The sequence below is a fragment of the Cervus elaphus genome, chromosome 5 (genome assembly GCF_910594005.1).
Source record: "Cervus elaphus chromosome 5, mCerEla1.1, whole genome shotgun sequence".
Taxonomy (NCBI): Eukaryota; Metazoa; Chordata; class Mammalia; order Artiodactyla; family Cervidae; genus Cervus; species Cervus elaphus.
Window position 1 is genome coordinate 125472503 of NC_057819.1, and position 17299 is coordinate 125489801.

Consider the following 17299-nt stretch of genomic DNA (forward strand, 5'->3'; position numbering starts at 1 on the left):
GGCCTCCAGGAGCCACGTGGAGCGTGGTAAGAGATGTGGGGAGGAAGCACTTCCAGAAGGAACAGGCGGCAGGGAAACCGGAAGGTGGCCTCCCGCACACCCAGGGAGGAAGAAGCTTCAGGAGGGGAGGCGGGGTCGAGAGGGTCGCGTCCGGAGTGTCAAGGAGCCAAGGACAGGATGTTGCCGCTGGATTTTGGCAGCTGGGAGCTGACCGCTAGCTCAGGCAGAACAGCTTCCTGGCATGACTGAGCCAGGAGCCAGGTGGCAATTCGAGGAGCAGGAACTGGGAGGAGGCCCTCGAAAGGAGGGTCTTTCTGGAGATGAATCTCGAAGCAGCTGGGGGACCATGAGCGCTGCGGAGCAGAGGCAGGAGGGTTTCCAGGTGCAGGCGAGTGGGGTGAGTGGGGGAGGCAGAGAGTTCGTGCTCCGGGTGTCTCTGCGGCAGGAAGTGAGCCCAGCTCCCGACATAGCGAGGCCAGGGCTGGAAGGGTGTTCGAGCGCCTGGCAGGGGCGGAACTGGAGCTGGCCTGACCCACAGAGCCCTGGGGGCCGCCAAGACCCGGCACCACTGTGCCGTCTTCTTCAGCAACACCTGTCCACCCACTTTGCTGGAGTCCTGTGGCCGCCATGACCAAGGACCACAAACCAGGCAGCTTCAGACAATGGAGGGTTATCTTCTTCTGCTTCTGGAGGGCAGAGATCTGAATCCAGGTGTTGGGAGGGTTGGTTCCTTCTAGAAGCTCTAAAGGGGGACCTCTTCCAGGGCTCTGCCCCAGCTTCTGGTGTTGCCGGCAATCCTTGGCTTGTAGATGGATGTGGCCACATTCTGAATCTCTGGTGGCCCCCCACCTCTGCACACGTCTCCGTGTGTCATAATTTCCCTTCTTATAAGGACCAGGCAGTGGATCAGGGCCCACCCTCATCCATGATGTTTCAGTCTCGAGATCCTTACTTTGATTTCATCTACAAACACCCTTTTCCCAAATGAGGCCGCGTCCGCAGACTGTAGGGGGACATGTCTTCTGAGGGGCCACCAACTCTGCCCATGTGGCACATCTGGGTTTTTCCAGGGTGGGCAGCTGACAAGGCAAGAGAATTGGAACAAAACCCGGGCAGGAGCCACTAAGATGCAGGGGGACAGGAAGAAGATGTCAGAGCCGAGGGGCACCCAGGGGGACACCCAGCGGGGTGGGAGGAAAGAGCCAGAATATCAGCAGGGGTGGGCAGAGGAGGGACACTGAGTGGGCTGAAGGAGACACACCCTTTGGCCGGGAGTGGTCCTTGGGGCTCCAGAGGAATGACCAGGAGACTCTGAGTGGCTCCTTGGGGACCAGGAGGAAACCTGGCTTTTGCTGGAGAGAAGTGGGGAGTCTGAGAGCCGTCTCGGGGCACCCTTAGCCCCAGAGGAAGAGCAGCGCTCCCGCAGGGGCAGCCATCCCAGAGGGGGACGTGAAGCATAGTCCAAGGGCCCCATGGCCTCCGGGGACAGGACAGGTGCCCATGGGGGAGCCTCTTGTCCTCTCGGTGTTATATATCTGAGCTGGCTTTTCAGATCAAAGCCGGCACATACATTTGCATGCACTAAATGTCTCTAACAAGGCAAAATTTTAAATTTGATATATCCGCCTGCAAGATAGAAGGCAAATGCAGCAGTCTGTGTATAGATTTGCACATTGGTCTCCGTTCTGAAGACCTAGTGTACCTGGAACTCCGCTCTTAACTGCACGTGTTTGGTTGTCTGCGTTTGCTTGTCAAGTGTTTGAAAATCTGCTCTGTTACCTAGTTAACCCAGGGGCAATGGGGCAGAGGTTTTGAACTCTTGGTTCCCTGATCTGCTGGGGGTGTAGGGAGACTCAGAGCTTCCAGAACATGCACTCCGCATTTGCAGAAAGGCATGTCTGCAGAGGGCAGGCGAGCTGCGTTGGGTAACATGAGCTTCCTGCTTACGCTCTGGGCGTCCTGGAAATGACAGCTCACTGAGCTCATCCGCCAGTGCTCTTTACGCTTTTAGCAGGCGCCTATTTAGCACTTACTGTGGACCAGGCACCGTCCTCTGAGCTTTAAAAATATCAACCCAGGTAGTCCTTCCAAATGGGAGTTATCATCATCACTCCCATTTACGGATGAGAAACCTGAGACACAGACGTGTTGAGTAACTGACCCGAGGCCACCACTGGCCACACTAGAGCCCATTCAAGCCGGGCGCTCGGGCTCTAGAATCCACACTCCTCACGGTCGTGGTGGACCACCTCTGTGCACCCCACTCCAGGCAACACAGCTCCCCAGGAATGCCTATTGTGTTGGTTTGAACTCTTCCACTAAAAGCGTCAATTGGCTCAATTCACCAAGCATGCTTCAGGCATGGCTGGATCCAGGAGTCCAGAGAATGCCATGAGGTGTCCCTGCTCCTCTCCTTTTCTTCCCTTCCCACCCCTCCCTGTCTGTCCCCCAGACAATGTTATGAAACCTTTCTTCCCTTCTCCTATATGCAGCTCTATGTCCTCAGTGTTGGCCACATTTGAGGATAGGAAGCACAGTTCCTAGTTGTTCTAGGTGGACAGCACCCCAGAGCTAGCATCCCAGGGAAAGAGCTCACCCTCGTCAGATCCTCTGAAGGTCTCAGGACTGGCCCCATCACCAGGCAGGAGCACCAGAGTCACGTGGAAGCGATCAGCAAGGGGAGGGTCACCAGAGGGACCCCACCCGGCGGCCCTGTCCTTCAGCACCTCCCCGCCTTCCCCAGGGTGGTGAGCAGCTGGATCGAGAGGCGCAAGGTGCAGTCAGAGAAGGCCAACCTGATGATCCTCTTCGACAAGTACCTGCCCACCTGCCTGGACAAGCTCCGCTTCGGGTTTAAGAAGATCACGCCGGTGCCCGAGATCACCATCATCCAGATGATCCTCTACCTGCTCGAGTGCCTCCTCACCGAGAAGAACGCGCCGCCCGACTCCGCCAAGGAGCTCTATGAGCTCTACTTTGTGTTCGCCTGCTTCTGGGCCTTTGGGGGGGCCATGTTCCAGGACCAGGTGAGCAGCCGGCCGCGGCGGGCATTCAGCTGCCCAGGTGCGGTCTCCCTGCGTCCCTCCCAGCGGGGCCCTTTCTGAGCTTCATTTTTGTCTCTCAACAGCTTGTAGATTATCGGGTCGAGTTCAGCAGGTGGTGGATCAATGAATTTAAGACGATCAAGTTCCCCTCTCAGGGGACGGTCTTCGACTACTACATAGACCCCGACACCAAGAAGTTCCTGCCATGGACGGACAAAGTGCCTGCCTTCGAGCTGGACCCTGACGTCCCGCTGCAGGTAAATGGCCCAGAACAGTGACGATGGATGACGATTGAGGAGCGGGACTCAGAGTCCCACCCCACGCTTCTCGTCGGGACGTCCAGTCACAAACAGTCTCCATCAGTAGGACCTTTTGCGTAAGACCGGGGGATCTAACACACTGCCCAGGTCTGCAAGTTTGTCCGGAGGTGGGACCTGGAGGCCCGGGTCTGTCTGAGGTCACGGCTCCTCCCCCGATATCTCCCCGCCCCCCGCCCCCCACCAGGCCTCGCTGGTGCACACCACGGAAACCATCCGTATCCGCTACTTCATGGACCTGCTCATGGAGAAGTCGTGGCCGGTCATGCTGGTGGGGAACGCGGGGACGGGCAAGTCGGTGCTAATGGGGGACAAGCTGGACAGCCTGAGCACAGACGACTACCTGGTGCAGGCCGTGCCCTTCAACTTCTACACGACCTCGGCCATGCTGCAGGGTGAGGCCGAGGCCGAGCCCGGGTGCTCGCTGCTGGGCCTGGACACCCCCGATCCCACCCCAAGTGCCCCCGCCCCTGCTTACCACAGCCCCAGGAGCTCACCAGCTGCCTCCACTTCCCACCCACCCCCCACTATGGTCTCTGTCCCCATAGTGGGGGTACCAGGTCCCACAGGGAGCTCACAGCCAGTCCCGGGTGGCCCAAGGATGATGGGGTGCAAGGTTCCTGCCCCCTGCCTGGGATCCGTGGGGCCCACCCCCGTCTCCTTCCCTCCACCTGTGGCTGGAGTCCAACCCGCCTGTCCTTGGCACCCCCCAGGGCTACCCTTTGGGCCGCCGCCTCTGGGATTGGCCAGGCACTGTGGGGGCTACCCCGTTCCCTTCTCTAGGGGTTCTCGAAAAGCCGCTGGAGAAGAAATCAGGGCGGAACTATGGACCGCCAGGCACCAAGAAGCTGATCTACTTCATCGACGACATGAACATGCCTGAGGTGGACAAGTACGGGACAGTGGCCCCCCACACCCTCATCCGACAACACATGGATCACGGGCACTGGTAGGCGGGGGTGAGGGGTCTGCCACGGCGGGGAGGCAGGGCTGGGACAGAGGACCAGGCTGACGGGGCTTCAGACCTGGGGGGGTCCAGGGTGGGGAGGTCAAGGCACAGAGGAGTTAGCCAGCCTCCCTAGAGTCCCAATTGAGCTGAAACATACACCCAGACCTACACAATGAGCCACTCTGTTGCCTCCCGTTTCAAAAATTTTCTCAAAAGAAAAAAAAAATTAATTTTTTTCTCTAGAGCATGAAGTACAGTTGGCCATTTCACATATAATCGATATTTATTGAGGTTTATGGTGGCTCAGACGGTAAAGCATCTGCCTACAATGCGGGAGACACCTGTTCAATCCCTGGGTTGGGAAGATCTCCTGGAGAAGGAAATGGCAACCCACTCCAGTATTCTCACCTGGAAAATCCCATGGACAGAGGAGCCTCTTAGGCTGCAATCCATGGGGTCGCAAAGAGTTGGACACGACTGAGCAACTTCACCTTCACATTCGTTCATTTATTTAGCTGCACCGGGTCTTGGTTACCACATGTGTGATACTTGATCTTTGTTGTGGCATGTAGGATCTTTAGTTGCAGCATGTGGGATCTAGTTCCCTGACCAGGGGTTGAACCTGGATCTCCTGCCCTGAGGTGTATTAGCCTCTGTATTAGCAGAGTAGTAGCCACTGGACCAGCAGGGAAGTCCCAGGGTTTTTTCCTGTTGTTTTTTTAACTGTATGCAAGGCATGACTGGGGTGGGTGGGAGCAGGGGGTGGCTCCTGGGCACCAGCGGCAGGGCTTGATGCTGGCCTCCCCCATGCAGGTACGACCGACAGAAGCTGACGCTGAAGGACGTCCACAACTGTCAGTACGTGGCGTGCATGAACCCCACTTCCGGGTCCTTCACCATCGACCCCAGACTTCAGGTGGGCAGAAACCGGACTCGTCTTGGGCGGCTGCATGAGTCCAAAGCTCATTTGTCTGATGAGGACGATAGCATGCGTATGGGGTGGGGGGGTGGGGGCGGCAGGCTGGCTTTCCCTGGAGCATGCCCCAGCCCTTCGAATGTCAGCACATTCGTGGGGACATTGAGAGGCTGCCAGATTTATCAATTGAAAATACAGATGCCTGGGCAAATCTGAATTTCAGATAAACAGCAAATCATGTCCCATTCGATGTTTGAGATGTATTTGTACTAAAAAAAAAAAAAAAAAAAAAAATTCTGTGTGAAATTTAGACTTAACAGGATAATCCTGTACTGTGTCTATAATCCAGGCAGGACTTCACCCTGAATTACCTTGAACAGATGGAGATCTGAAATTTAAACCCAGGTTGTGCTCTGAAACACTCTTTGGCCTCCGCCAAGTTGTTTCTGAAGAGCGGGACATGAATTTGGCTGTTTTGAGATGGAATCAATATCTAAGGGGGGGGTCTCACCACACGCAAGGCTTGAGGGAACCTGTCCATTCTGACCATGCCCACAAGACACCAGGAGATAAGAACAGAGTCTGCTCCCCAGGAAGGTGGCCCTGCCCCAGGCTGGTCCCCACGCACAGCCTGACAAGGGTCTCTGCTTGTTCCGGGCAGCGCCACTTCTGCGTGTTTGCGGTGAGCTTCCCGGGCCAGGAGGCCCTCACGAGCATCTACAGCACCATCCTGACCCAGCACCTGTCCTACCGCTCGGCGCCCCTTGTGGTCCAGAAGATGAGCAGCCACCTGGTGGCCTCGGCCCTGGGTAAACCGTCCAGCCTCGCCCCCTCTCCTGTCCGTAAGACCCACTGTGTCATGGGGCCAACGGCGGCTTCATACTTTCCCCTGCTAAATATTTCATTTATACTTTCAAATCAATATTTTTTTTCAATGACGCTGTATTTCTGCAGAGGATATTATGAGATCCAATTGCTTGAGAGGGGAGGCGGAGGATAGGAAATTCTTTATACAGCAATGATTGACACATGAGCAGAGCGGCAGAATCCCTCCCCCTGCAGATTTCTTACTTAAATTGTCACCGTCTCACAGTCCATTTGCTTTAGAAACTATAGCTTAAGCTTTGCACTTCCTGAGGCCATTAAGAGTGCACAAGAATCGATGTGTCTTTTTCCTGGAACAGCCCTGCACCAGAAAGTGACATCAACGTTTCTTCCCACGGCCATTAAGTTTCATTATGTGTTCAACCTCAGGGACCTCTCCAATATTTTCCAGGTACTGCTCTTTTAGTGCTATGTAATGCCACCTTATGGCCAATGCCTGATCCACGGATGCTCTCCTCCTCTGCCATTCTCGGGAGAGAAAGCAAAGTGACCTATGGATGGATGACAGTGATGGAGGGGGATATGATGTGATGATGGTTATGACAGACGATGATGAGGGTGGTGACCATGGTGGTAGTAACGATGGTGAGAATGGTAGCTATGGTGATAGTGATGATGATGGTGGTGCTGATGGTGACCATGCCAATAGTAATGATGGTGATGGTGGTAACTATGGTGATAGTGCCGATGGTGATGGTGGTACTGATGCTGATGGTGACCATGCTGATAGTGATGATGGTGATGGTGGTAACTATGGTGATAGTGCCAATGGTGATGGTGGTACTGATGCTGATGGTGACCATGCTGATGGTGATGGTGGTAACTATGGTGATAGTGATGGTGGTGGTGGTGATGATGGTGGTGCTGGTGATAATGATAGGGGTGATGACAATGGTGGGAGTCAGGGTGATGACGATGACAATGGTAGTAATGGTGATAGTGGTGGTGATGTGATGGTGGTGGTGGTGATGTTTCCTCTTATGGATGGACTGAACCAGCCACTGGGTTTGGCCACTTACATCCCCGTTTCCTCCTCCAAACAACACATAGTGCTCAGATATCCCCATTTTTGCAGATGGGGAGTCCAAGGCTCAGGGAGGTTAAGTCATGCCCATCTCCTCCCATCTCAAGTGTCAGCTCAAATATCACGCCCCCGAGAGGCCCCTCCTCTTCCTCCCCACACACCCTGTCCCACTGTCCCCATGCATGTCACAGCACACATCACAACGTGAGATTACCTTGTGACTTTGTCTGGTTCTGTCTCCCCTCTACAAGGGGAGCTCCATGAAGGCAGAGTCTGTCCCGTCATCATTGCACTCCCAGAGCCCAGGACAGGGGCCTGGATAATAGGCACCCATTGAACTTGCCAGGTCACTTGGTTGGCAAAGAGCCAAGCTAGGCCAGGCCGGGCAGGCTGGCTGCAGAGCTTGAGCTTGATGGCCGCTTCGAGGCTTCCCATAGTCGGTTCGTGCCTGATCAGACCCCTTGTCCCTTTCTCCGCCATCCACCCCATTAGAGGGGGCAGCCCTTGACCCTGTCTGGTGAGCAGAATGCCCCCCCACCGTCTCTCAGGCCGCAGACACCCCCTTCAGCCTCCAGGACTGGTGGCCTTGGCAGTCTCTCGTTTCCTGGGCCTCGAGTGGCTACTGTACCACTCTACCGGATCACTTCCTGGGAAAGCTGCCACTTTCTCATTTGATCTGTGTGCGGCACCTGGCTTGCCTCCCAGCACACCTAAGGATGCTGACCATCTCGCCTCTGGGGCAGGGGCTCCTGTTCTCCACCGCAGAGATCCTGAAACTCCCGCTGGACCTCGTCCGCCTCTGGCTACACGAGGCAGAGCGCGTGTACGGCGACAAGATGGTGGACGAGAAGGACCAGGACACGCTGCGCAGGGTCACCATCGCTTCCACCAAGAAGTTCTTTGACGTGAGTCAGGCCACCAGGCCGCCCAGCCGAGCCCAGGAAGGCTCCGAGGGGCAGAGAGAGTAGGGGCCCCCAACAAGCCTCGCCTCCTCGCCAGGGCCCTGGGATGGGGATGGGGAGGACCACGTGGGGGTCCCACGAGATGCCTCTGCCACGTGGGTGTGGCCCAAGCGAGGAGGAGAGGCTCTATCGGCAGGTCAGGAGGTGAAGACCTCTCCCTCCAGCCGCCAGGCAGAGACAGCCCTGCTCGGGGTAACACGCTCCACTAGTGGGTCCAGGGTTTGCATGGTAGAATCATTTTTCTGGACAGTGGGTTCACTCCCAGTGGGACACAGACCAGGGGCTTTTGCCCAGCAGTTTTCAGGGCCCCTGGCAGCATCAGTGTGGGCCCCAGCAGACATGGCCTGGCCTCCTGAGGCCATTGGGCAAGATGCCGGGGCTGCTGCTTGGGCTCCATGGGCCCGTGGTAGCCGCCAGAGCAGTGTCTCCCCGCAACCGATGTCTAGGATCTCGGTGATGAGCTCCTATTCGCCAAACCAAACATCTTCTGCCACTTTGCTCACGGGATCGGAGACCCCAAATACCTGCCGGTGACCGACCTGGCTCCGCTGAACAAGCTCCTGGTGGAAGTCCTGGACAGTTACAACGAGGTCAACGCAGTCATGAACCTGGTGAGCCCGGGTCTCGAGCGGGCAGCCGTGGGGCTGGGGCCGGGGGACGAGCGAGGGAGGCGCGTTCTGCCAGCGAGACACCTGGGGTCTGTCCGGCCCGGCCTCTTCTCAGGTACTGTTCGAGGACGCGGTGGCCCACATCTGCAGGATCAACCGCATCCTGGAGTCCCCGCGGGGCAACGCCCTGCTGGTGGGGGTGGGCGGCAGCGGCAAGCAGAGCCTCTCCCGCCTGGCCGCGTACATCAGCGCCCTGGACGTGTTCCAGATCACCCTCAAGAAGGGCTACGGGATCCCAGACCTCAAGGTGAGGGCATCGCCTCTCAATAAGCCGCCCTTGGCAGTGGGAGGAGGGCAGGGGAGGAGGAGTCTTCCCACTCCCCGAAATGGAGCATCCAACACGGAGACCAGGATGGTTACCAGCAGGGTCTTTACCTCAAGATGGCAAAGGCCAGCGACACATTCGGCCAGGGCCCACGGCCTTGTGCCGAAGGTAAACAGAAGTGTGCGTTTCCGGTAGATGAGAGCTGGAGTCCCTGAGATAACAGCGGCGAGGGGGTTGGGTTCTCGCCTCTGGTCATCGCAGCCTGCTGCCTTGTCTTTCCCGGTTTTCCAGATTCAATCACTCAGAACCGGTGCTAACTAGCGGTCTCATCGCCTGCTTGGGGTTCTGCGAGGGCTGCTCTCTGAATTAATTGAATAAACATTAGCTCGAACAGGTCTCCCATCCCCAGGACGCGCCGCAGAGGCTTTTTATTGATTTATTTTTCCGGAAAATTTGCTCTCTCAGGGAACTGTGAGCTAGTCAAACATGATTAGTCTAGAGCTTATCATGGCCACTGCTCAGATTAGAGCTGAAATTGATTTGACCATGTCCCATGGTGTCTCTCTCTCTGCCTTGGTGCGTTTGTGGGCCAGGACGAGGCTGGCCCAGGGGACCTGCCCCTCTGCTCAAGGCTGCAAGGCAGTCACTGGCCAGGTGGCCTTAGCGGGAGGATGGTCTGGACCCCCACCAGAGCCTGGCGCCCTGGGACTTCAGCAGGAGGGGGTGCTGATCTGCGGGCTGGGGCCCCAGGAAGGATAACGGGGACGGTCAGCTGGCTCTTGGCCCTGCTCTCAGGCTGTGCCAGGGACTGCAGCCTCCAGGTGAGCGTCCGGCCTGTCCGAGTCCCCGCAGCTACTCTATCAAACACTAGCCAGCTCTAATTTTTAAACCCAAGCCTTAAGGACGAGGTCTTCGTAAGGTAGGTAGGTCCTGCCTCCTGGATTGAATCAGCGTGTGTGGATTCTCAGCTGAGCCGAGTGGGTCCTCATTGACCACTCCCCCCACAAGGGCTCTCAGAGTGGAGAGAATCCTTGCATCTGGCGCCATGTAGCAGTACTGAGTTTTCTCCACTGATAAAGCTTCTAGTCTGTTAGCTTAATCATATTGCTTTTATCCTCATGATTGCATCATACTGTTTGCACTTGTGAGGGCTTCGTTCCCGTTACCTCACCCTGGGACCACCTATGGCTGTTGCTATTTTACTCCCTGGCATGAGCCCCAGCAGCTCTGGGATCCGTGTCGTCCCCGTTCGCTGCTCCTGCACCCCCGATGAGCCAGCTTTGCACTCATCCTGTCATCATTTATTAAGTAGCTCTGTAGATTCGAAAGTAAGGACAGCTATAAACAGAGCTATAGGACCTTGCATCCTATTAGGGGAAGCAGACTCCTGAACGGTTAGAAGATGTATTATTATTGTTCTGATAGTAGTGTTGCAGTAAGAAGTTAACAATGTATATGTTGTTAGTATAACAGATACATTCACGATTATATTATGAAGTCATACCAACCAGCCATGGGCCCCTACTGGAAGCCAGAGACTCGGGTCAGAATCCAAGCCCGAGGGCCATCATGTGCCTCATGGAAAATCCTGGACATGGTCCCAAGAAAACAAGATACCATCAAGGACATCTGGGGAGAGGAGGGGCAGGATGTGGTGGTGTTCTGGGACAAAGTGGAAGATGGCTTGAAGACAGCAGAGATTGCTCAGGGGTGATGGTGGGCAGGGGGGCCACAGGAGCCCCGGTTACCCACAAAGGCTGGAATCGGGTGGTGCAACGAGAAGGGAGAGACGGAACGAGTCCCTCATCGTGAGCCAGCGCTCTGCCTGCACTTACGGGAGTGGGGGCTTAGCCAGACTCCCACCTGCCGGGTCAGCTCCCCAGGTCCCCTATACACAGTCCCCAGGCCAGGCAGCGGCATGCTTTTGACTTATATGAACCCTCTTCCCGGGGCCAGAGTAGTGGCCCCCAGAGCTGGGCCGGACCTCTGAAGTGCTTTAAGCTGAGTGAGAGGCCGGCCATGTGTCAGCAGCCCAGGAACCCCGGGGACGCTTCCAGTTTGGCGCTGTGGCGAGTGGTGCCTCCATGAGTGGGTCTCCTCCCCTCGAGGCCCCAAGTCTCCATCTACAGACCCTGCCTTTCCTTACGGGGCTGATCTGCAGGTGCCCCCCCGTCCTGGGTGGTGGTGGGAGATGCTTCTAAATGAGCATCTCCTCGGCGAGACCGCTGAGGCTGTCTTCCTCGGGTCCAGCTTGACCTTGGCGCCCAGTACATCAAGTCGGCCGTGAAGAACGTTCCCTCGGTGTTCCTGATGACCGACTCCCAGGTGGCTGAGGAGCAGTTCCTGGTGCTGATCAATGACCTGCTGGCCTCGGGGGAGATCCCCGGGCTGTTCACGGACGATGAGGTGGAGAACATCATTTCCTCCATGCGGCCCCAGGTGAAGTCCCTTGGCCTGACAGACACCCGGGAGGCGTGCTGGAAGTTCTTCATTGACAAAGTGCGCAGGCACCTGAAGGTAGGGGTCCCAGGGCCTGGAGGGTCCCGGGGGTCTTCTAGGCTGGGTCTTTCCTCGGGGAGGATTTGGGGGCTGCTCTGCCTTACACAGGAAGTGGAAAACTCTTAGGAGAGTACAGTGGGCTGCCTGGTGGAGGTGGGCTGTTAGAAGTGCCCTGTGGCCAAAAAGAACTGTTTTCTGTATGCGCCCCTCCCCCATAGAGCACGTTTAAATAGATTAGTTCACCTTGACCTTCCATGTTCCCTCTCGGGGATCGCTGGCTAAGCTGCCCGAGTTGGACTGAGTGCACGCTGGGTCCTTCTCTCCCTTCTGGTCTGTGTCCAGTAGGATGGCTGCCCTCTCCCCTCCCCGCCCCTGGCCAGGTGGCAATGCTCTTCTGCCTCCCTGCAAGGACCAGACCTGCTAAACCGACCTGCATCCTCGCTGCCCAGCATGGGTGCCGACTCCCCACTCCTTCCAGCACCCAGCCATCTTTCCCTCTTTGCAAGGGCCCCCTGAGGGGGGCTTGGGCTCCCCTGCACCCCCACATCATGCAATGGCCACACTGCTCGCCCAGAACGGGGAATGTTCTCTGCACCACCCCCCACCCCCTGCACTTGGAGACAAACACCAGAGTTTCCCTTCTAAATGGGATTATCTGCAAAAGCAGCACTGTTTGGCATTGCCGTCCCCAGAGAGCAGCCTCCGTGTCCACTTCTAGGTGATCCTGTGTTTCTCCCCTGTGGGCTCCATCCTGCGAGTGCGAGCAAGAAAATTCCCTGCTGTGGTCAACTGCACGGCTATCAACTGGTTCCACGAGTGGCCAGAGGACGCCCTGGTGTCCGTCAGCGCGCGCTTCCTTGAGGACACAGAGGGGATTCAGGTGAGTCTCGGGGTGCAGAGCCGGGAGGGAGGGGTCCCCATCATCCACCTCCAGGGACGGGATTAGGGTGAGGCACTAGCCTTGGGTGCAAAACTTAAGGGTGCACCAAAAACTTCATTAGGGTCAGTGATGTTTTAATGCAGTATTTTTAAAAATCAATGCCGAAACATTCAAAATATCAGACTTATAAACAAAGGCCATCATTTGTTGATCTTGTGGCCCTGAGTCACTCTGCCAGGAGTATGGTCATTTCAACCAGCTGGGGGTTCTGGGCCCCACAGGGCCAATTCAGGGAGGTTTGATGCCCACATGAGAACAGATGGAGAAACTTGGGCTTTGAACATAGTCCCTGGTGGGAGCCTATTGCAGAGCTCGTATTTACTTTCATGAATGTATACAGGTGCACACTTTTTCCTCCAGCCTTGGGCCCCAACGTGGCTGAGCCCGAGGGGGGCTGCTCCCTCACCTGTAACCTGCCTTTTATAGGGCAAGATAAGTACAATGGGGCAACATAAGTCGTCTTTTATTTTTTCCCTTTCATTTACGGTGTCTGTCTTTTATCGAAAGACAGTGCCCACATTCACCATTTGAGTTCATTGCTGGGCTAGGAATGATCATTAAACTCTGACCCAGCTGATGCAAGTGATCGCAAGGCTAGGTAAAATCCCATGTGGTTATTGTGTCTGATTTATTTTGCACACTTATTCGGTGGGATAAAATAAGCCTGAAGTTATCTTCCTCCCTAGCTTTTAAAGATGGGCAAAGTTCCCTGCTTGCGCCGTTAGAGTGTTCAGTTGCAGGATGAGCCATTCCTGGGAATGCCACTCTTACAATGTGTCCTCCACGCCCCAAGGGAACCATAGAGGCGGGAGCCTCCTAGGACCGGGGGACGGCCCCACCACCCACACCTGTGAGGGCGGCCAAGTAGATGCCCAAGAAGCATGTGTCGGATGAGTACCTTCCCAAATTAAGGTGGCGCTAGTGGCAAAGAAGGGCTTCCCTGGTAGCTCAGTTAGAAAGGAATCTGCCTGCAAAGGAGGAGACCCAGGTTCGATCCTTGAGTGGGGAAAATCCCCTGGAGAAGGAAATGGCAACCCACTCCAGTATTCTTGCCTGGAAAATCCCATGAACAGAGGAGTCTGGCAGGCTACAGTTCATGGGGTCACAGAGAGTCAGACATGACTTAGCAACTAAACCACCAGTGGTAAAGAAGCCACCTGCCAATGCAGGTGACATAGGAGATTCAGGTTCAATCCTTGGGTCTGAAAGAGCCCCTGGAGGAGGGCATGGCAACCCATTCCAGTACTCTTGCCTGGAGAATCCCAATGGACAGAGAAGCCTGGTGGGTTGCCATCCATGGGGTCTCAAAGAGTGAGACATGACTGAAGCGACTTAGCACATGTATACAAATGTTGCTCAGACAATTCGTGGGGCAAAGCTCCCATTGCTTGTCTTCGGGCAGGTTGGGGGGCCCCAGGTGGTTAGGGGCTGTGATCCTGACATGGACACAGGACAGAGGAGGCTGGGAAAGGAGTTACTAACCCCCCAGGCCCACAACAGGAAATGCCCAATACATGCTTGCAGACTTAACCTGGTTATTCAAATACGTTGAATATGGGAATGTGTGACTTATAGAACAGTCATAACCTCGGCTGTGGAAAGGTGCCCTGGTGGTGCAATGTCACCATTGCCCACGAGAGCCCTGCAGGCCTTGTCATCTCGACCCTCACTGGGCACTGGAGCCACCAAGACTGAGAGGGGGGTACCTCTCATCCAGGGTCCTTGGCAAGTAAGGGAACCCCCCTTGTGGTCCACTATGGCCAGCAGCCTCCTCTTCCCCTGGGTCCCTCCCACCAGGGCACTGGGGAGTGAATGGGCCTGCCTTGTCTCTGTAGCCAGAAGTCAAGGCCTCCATCAGCCTCTTTATGTCCTACGTGCACACGACCGTCAACGAGATGTCCAAGGTGTACCTGGCCACCGAGAGGCGCTACAACTACACCACGCCCAAAACCTTCCTGGAGCAGATCAAGCTGTACCAGAACCTGCTGGCCAAGAAGAGGATGGAGCTGGTCGCCAAAATCGAGAGGCTGGAGAACGGGCTGATGAAGCTACAGAGCACGGCCTCTCAGGTAAGAGGAGGGCGGGGCCACGGGCCGCGCTTCCGGAACCTTCCCCCAGATGTGTGACGTGTTGGTAAGGGGACCAGGACCCCTGCCTTGGGGAAACTTCCCCTTGTAAACCAGAGCGAGGGTCTGGGTGTTGACCTTGACAGTGGGTCCCGGGTCCTCTCGGGATGCTGATGCTACGTCAGGTGCTTCCCGGGGGAGCGGGGGCCTCCGAGTCGGGAGGGCTTTGCTCGTCCCGTCGAGTGCAGCCCAGGAAGGCAGGTCCATCCTAGAGCACCATTCACACTGCCACGTCCCGATGGAATAGTGTCTGGCGTACTTTCACGCCACGTTAATTTTTAGTCTTCTGCCTGGTTTTGAGTGTCTTCCCTGGTGTGGCCCGGGCTCCCTCTTTACTGCCCACTGTTGGCGTCTCCCCGGGGGGCCTGGTAAACAGCCCCCGAGTCCCTGCCTCCCGGCCAAAGCTGCAGGTGGGGGACGACCCCGATACAGGCGGTGCGGCAGGTGTCTGACCACCCCATGGGGGTCCATAGGGGGACACAGTCGTGCGGGATGTCCAAGAAAGTGCTTACAGGAGCCGAGAAGTGGCCTGTCCCCTCCCTGGAGAGAAAAGAAAGAGGAGCCTGGCCCAGCGGGCGTTTCATTTCCCCAAATGTACCTTCCGGAAGTGGTCCTAGGACACAGTGAATGAGCCCAGGAGAGGGCAGTTACAGCACCGAGGGGCTTCCCCAATGGTAGAAATCACCCAGATGGGGAAGGATGTCTCACCCCATCACTCACCACTTCCCAGTACCCCCTCCATCCGGCCACTTGGGGCCTCACCCGAGCACCCAAGGGAGCATTTCATCCCCGACCCCCAGCTCTGACAGCCCCACCAGCCTCCCCATGACTCCTTGGCACCCCGGCCACCTTGACTGCTGCTTCCCCGAGCCTCAGGAACGGGTCTTATACTTGTGATGGCCCTGTGTACACAGCTGGTGCTCAATGAATACTTACCTTGGAGAAGCTAAAAAAGCACTGAGCAATGCATCCCAGGGAGCAGTAAGCAACTGGCCGGGACCCCAGCCTGCCTGTCTCCCTCACCTCCCCCTCCAGGTGGATGATTTAAAAGCCAAGCTGGCAGTTCAGGAGGCAGAGCTCAAGCAGAAAAATGAGAACGCAGACAAGCTGATCCACGTGGTGGGTGTGGAGACCGAGAAAGTCAGCAAGGAGAAAGCCATTGCTGACGAGGAGGAGATCAAGGTGGAGGTCATCAACAAGGTAGGCGGTGGGCAGCTCTGCTCAGCCGGGCGCCTTCCCTGAGTGACCAGGATCTCCCTATGGGCCCGGGCAACCCAGCAGGACCCCCGCAGGAAGGGCATTTCCCCCAAACGCAGGGCCCCCGGCTCAGCAGCGGGCTGCCCTCCCAGGCCCCTGCAGTGGCATCTCCTGAGCTGGTAAGAAATGCAGGTTCCCAGACCCCAGTTCTGCTGAACTGGGTCTGCATCTGAGGGACATGCTCATGTGAGCACATCAAGGCTTGAGAAGATGGCCTCGGAGCCCTGGGCCTCAGACTTCCTACACCCGGAGCCCCCAGAGGTTCTGACACCCCCGACTCTGGTGGGCTCCACGCTGAAGGTCCCTGTGGTCAGGCTGATTTCTCATCGCCCCTGTCTGCATGCCCTTTGCGTCATCAGTCATGCCTCTGCCTGAGGGTCTAAATTAAGAGCCTCAGTAATTGTCTGCTGTCTCTTGAGAGGGCCTGAGTCAGCCTCCTCCCACAGCAGATAGACAGGAGAGGGAAGCCTGAGCCCTTCCCACCAGTGCTGGAACAAAGGAGGGTCCCAGGAGCTCCCCTCCATCCCTCACGGTCAACTGCATGACCACAGCCCTGTTAGGGTGGTCGGCAATGTGCCTGATGTCTCAAAATTAGCAAGTGATACATCCAGGATCCGAGCCAGGGCCCGCACCTGCATCCGGAACCCCGGGACCTGCCATTCGATACTCACATGCAGCTTAATGTCTGGGCACCTACCCCTCTCCAACCCCTGATCCTGAAAGGGCCCACCCAGGTGTACTCCAGGGAGGCTGGGGGCTGCTCCCAGCACCACCGGCCGAGTCAGCGCCTTCCACGCCCTGTTCCCTGAAGTCGGGCACAGCATGGGCTGCTCCGGGAGGTCCGCCCGCCCCCATGCCCAGCACAGCCCGCAGCCCGCCATGGCCTTGGTCTCCCTCTGCTGTCACTCGGGTCCTGACTGATCGATAGGAAGCTTCTCCCGATCTCTCTGGTGCCTAGAAGCTCAGAGAGGTTCTTCCCGACCCAACTTGACCCAACGACCCAACGAGTGAACGCATACATGTGTGAATGAATGAATGGATGTGTGAATGAGGGCGTTCGCACTTTAAGAGGAGGATGGCCTCCACCTCCGAAACTGGCCCAATCTGGAGGGAATACACAATGGCACCAAGAGAAGAGGCCTCAAAGCCCTGGAGGGTGGCCTGCATGGCCCCAGGTTTCTCCTCTGGGCCTGGAAGCTGGAGCCAAGAGAAGGCACTGTTCCCCTTCCTGAATCCCAAGTCAGCTGATGCCCAGCGCCTTCTGACCTGAGTGTTTTGGGGCAAAGGAGGCAGCAGGGGTTGGGGGGCAGGAAGGTGGGCTCTGGACAGTGACCCAGAGAGTGAGAGCAGAGGGGAGTGGCCCTCCTCACCACCCTTCAGGGTCCCCCTTCACATGCGCCATCCACATGGGCCCCAGCATCCATCTTTCCCATCTGGCTTCCTTCCA

General features: G+C 56.7%; 1 protein-coding gene across 1 annotated transcript in view; it reads left to right on the top strand.

Moving 5' to 3' along the window:
* Window positions 1-17299, top strand: part of DNAH17 (dynein axonemal heavy chain 17) — a 94082-nt gene that overhangs the window by 51637 nt on the left and 25146 nt on the right. Inside the window, exons 44-57 of the mRNA XM_043905345.1 lie at window positions 2744-3026; window positions 3128-3301; window positions 3549-3756; window positions 4145-4310; window positions 5124-5226; window positions 5888-6035; window positions 6411-6502; window positions 7879-8040; window positions 8544-8708; window positions 8821-9012; window positions 11281-11547; window positions 12248-12409; window positions 14305-14538; window positions 15631-15795. Coding sequence (XP_043761280.1) covers window positions 2744-3026; window positions 3128-3301; window positions 3549-3756; window positions 4145-4310; window positions 5124-5226; window positions 5888-6035; window positions 6411-6502; window positions 7879-8040; window positions 8544-8708; window positions 8821-9012; window positions 11281-11547; window positions 12248-12409; window positions 14305-14538; window positions 15631-15795 — 2521 coding nt within the window. The remainder of the gene's footprint in view (window positions 1-2743; window positions 3027-3127; window positions 3302-3548; window positions 3757-4144; window positions 4311-5123; window positions 5227-5887; window positions 6036-6410; window positions 6503-7878; window positions 8041-8543; window positions 8709-8820; window positions 9013-11280; window positions 11548-12247; window positions 12410-14304; window positions 14539-15630; window positions 15796-17299) is intronic.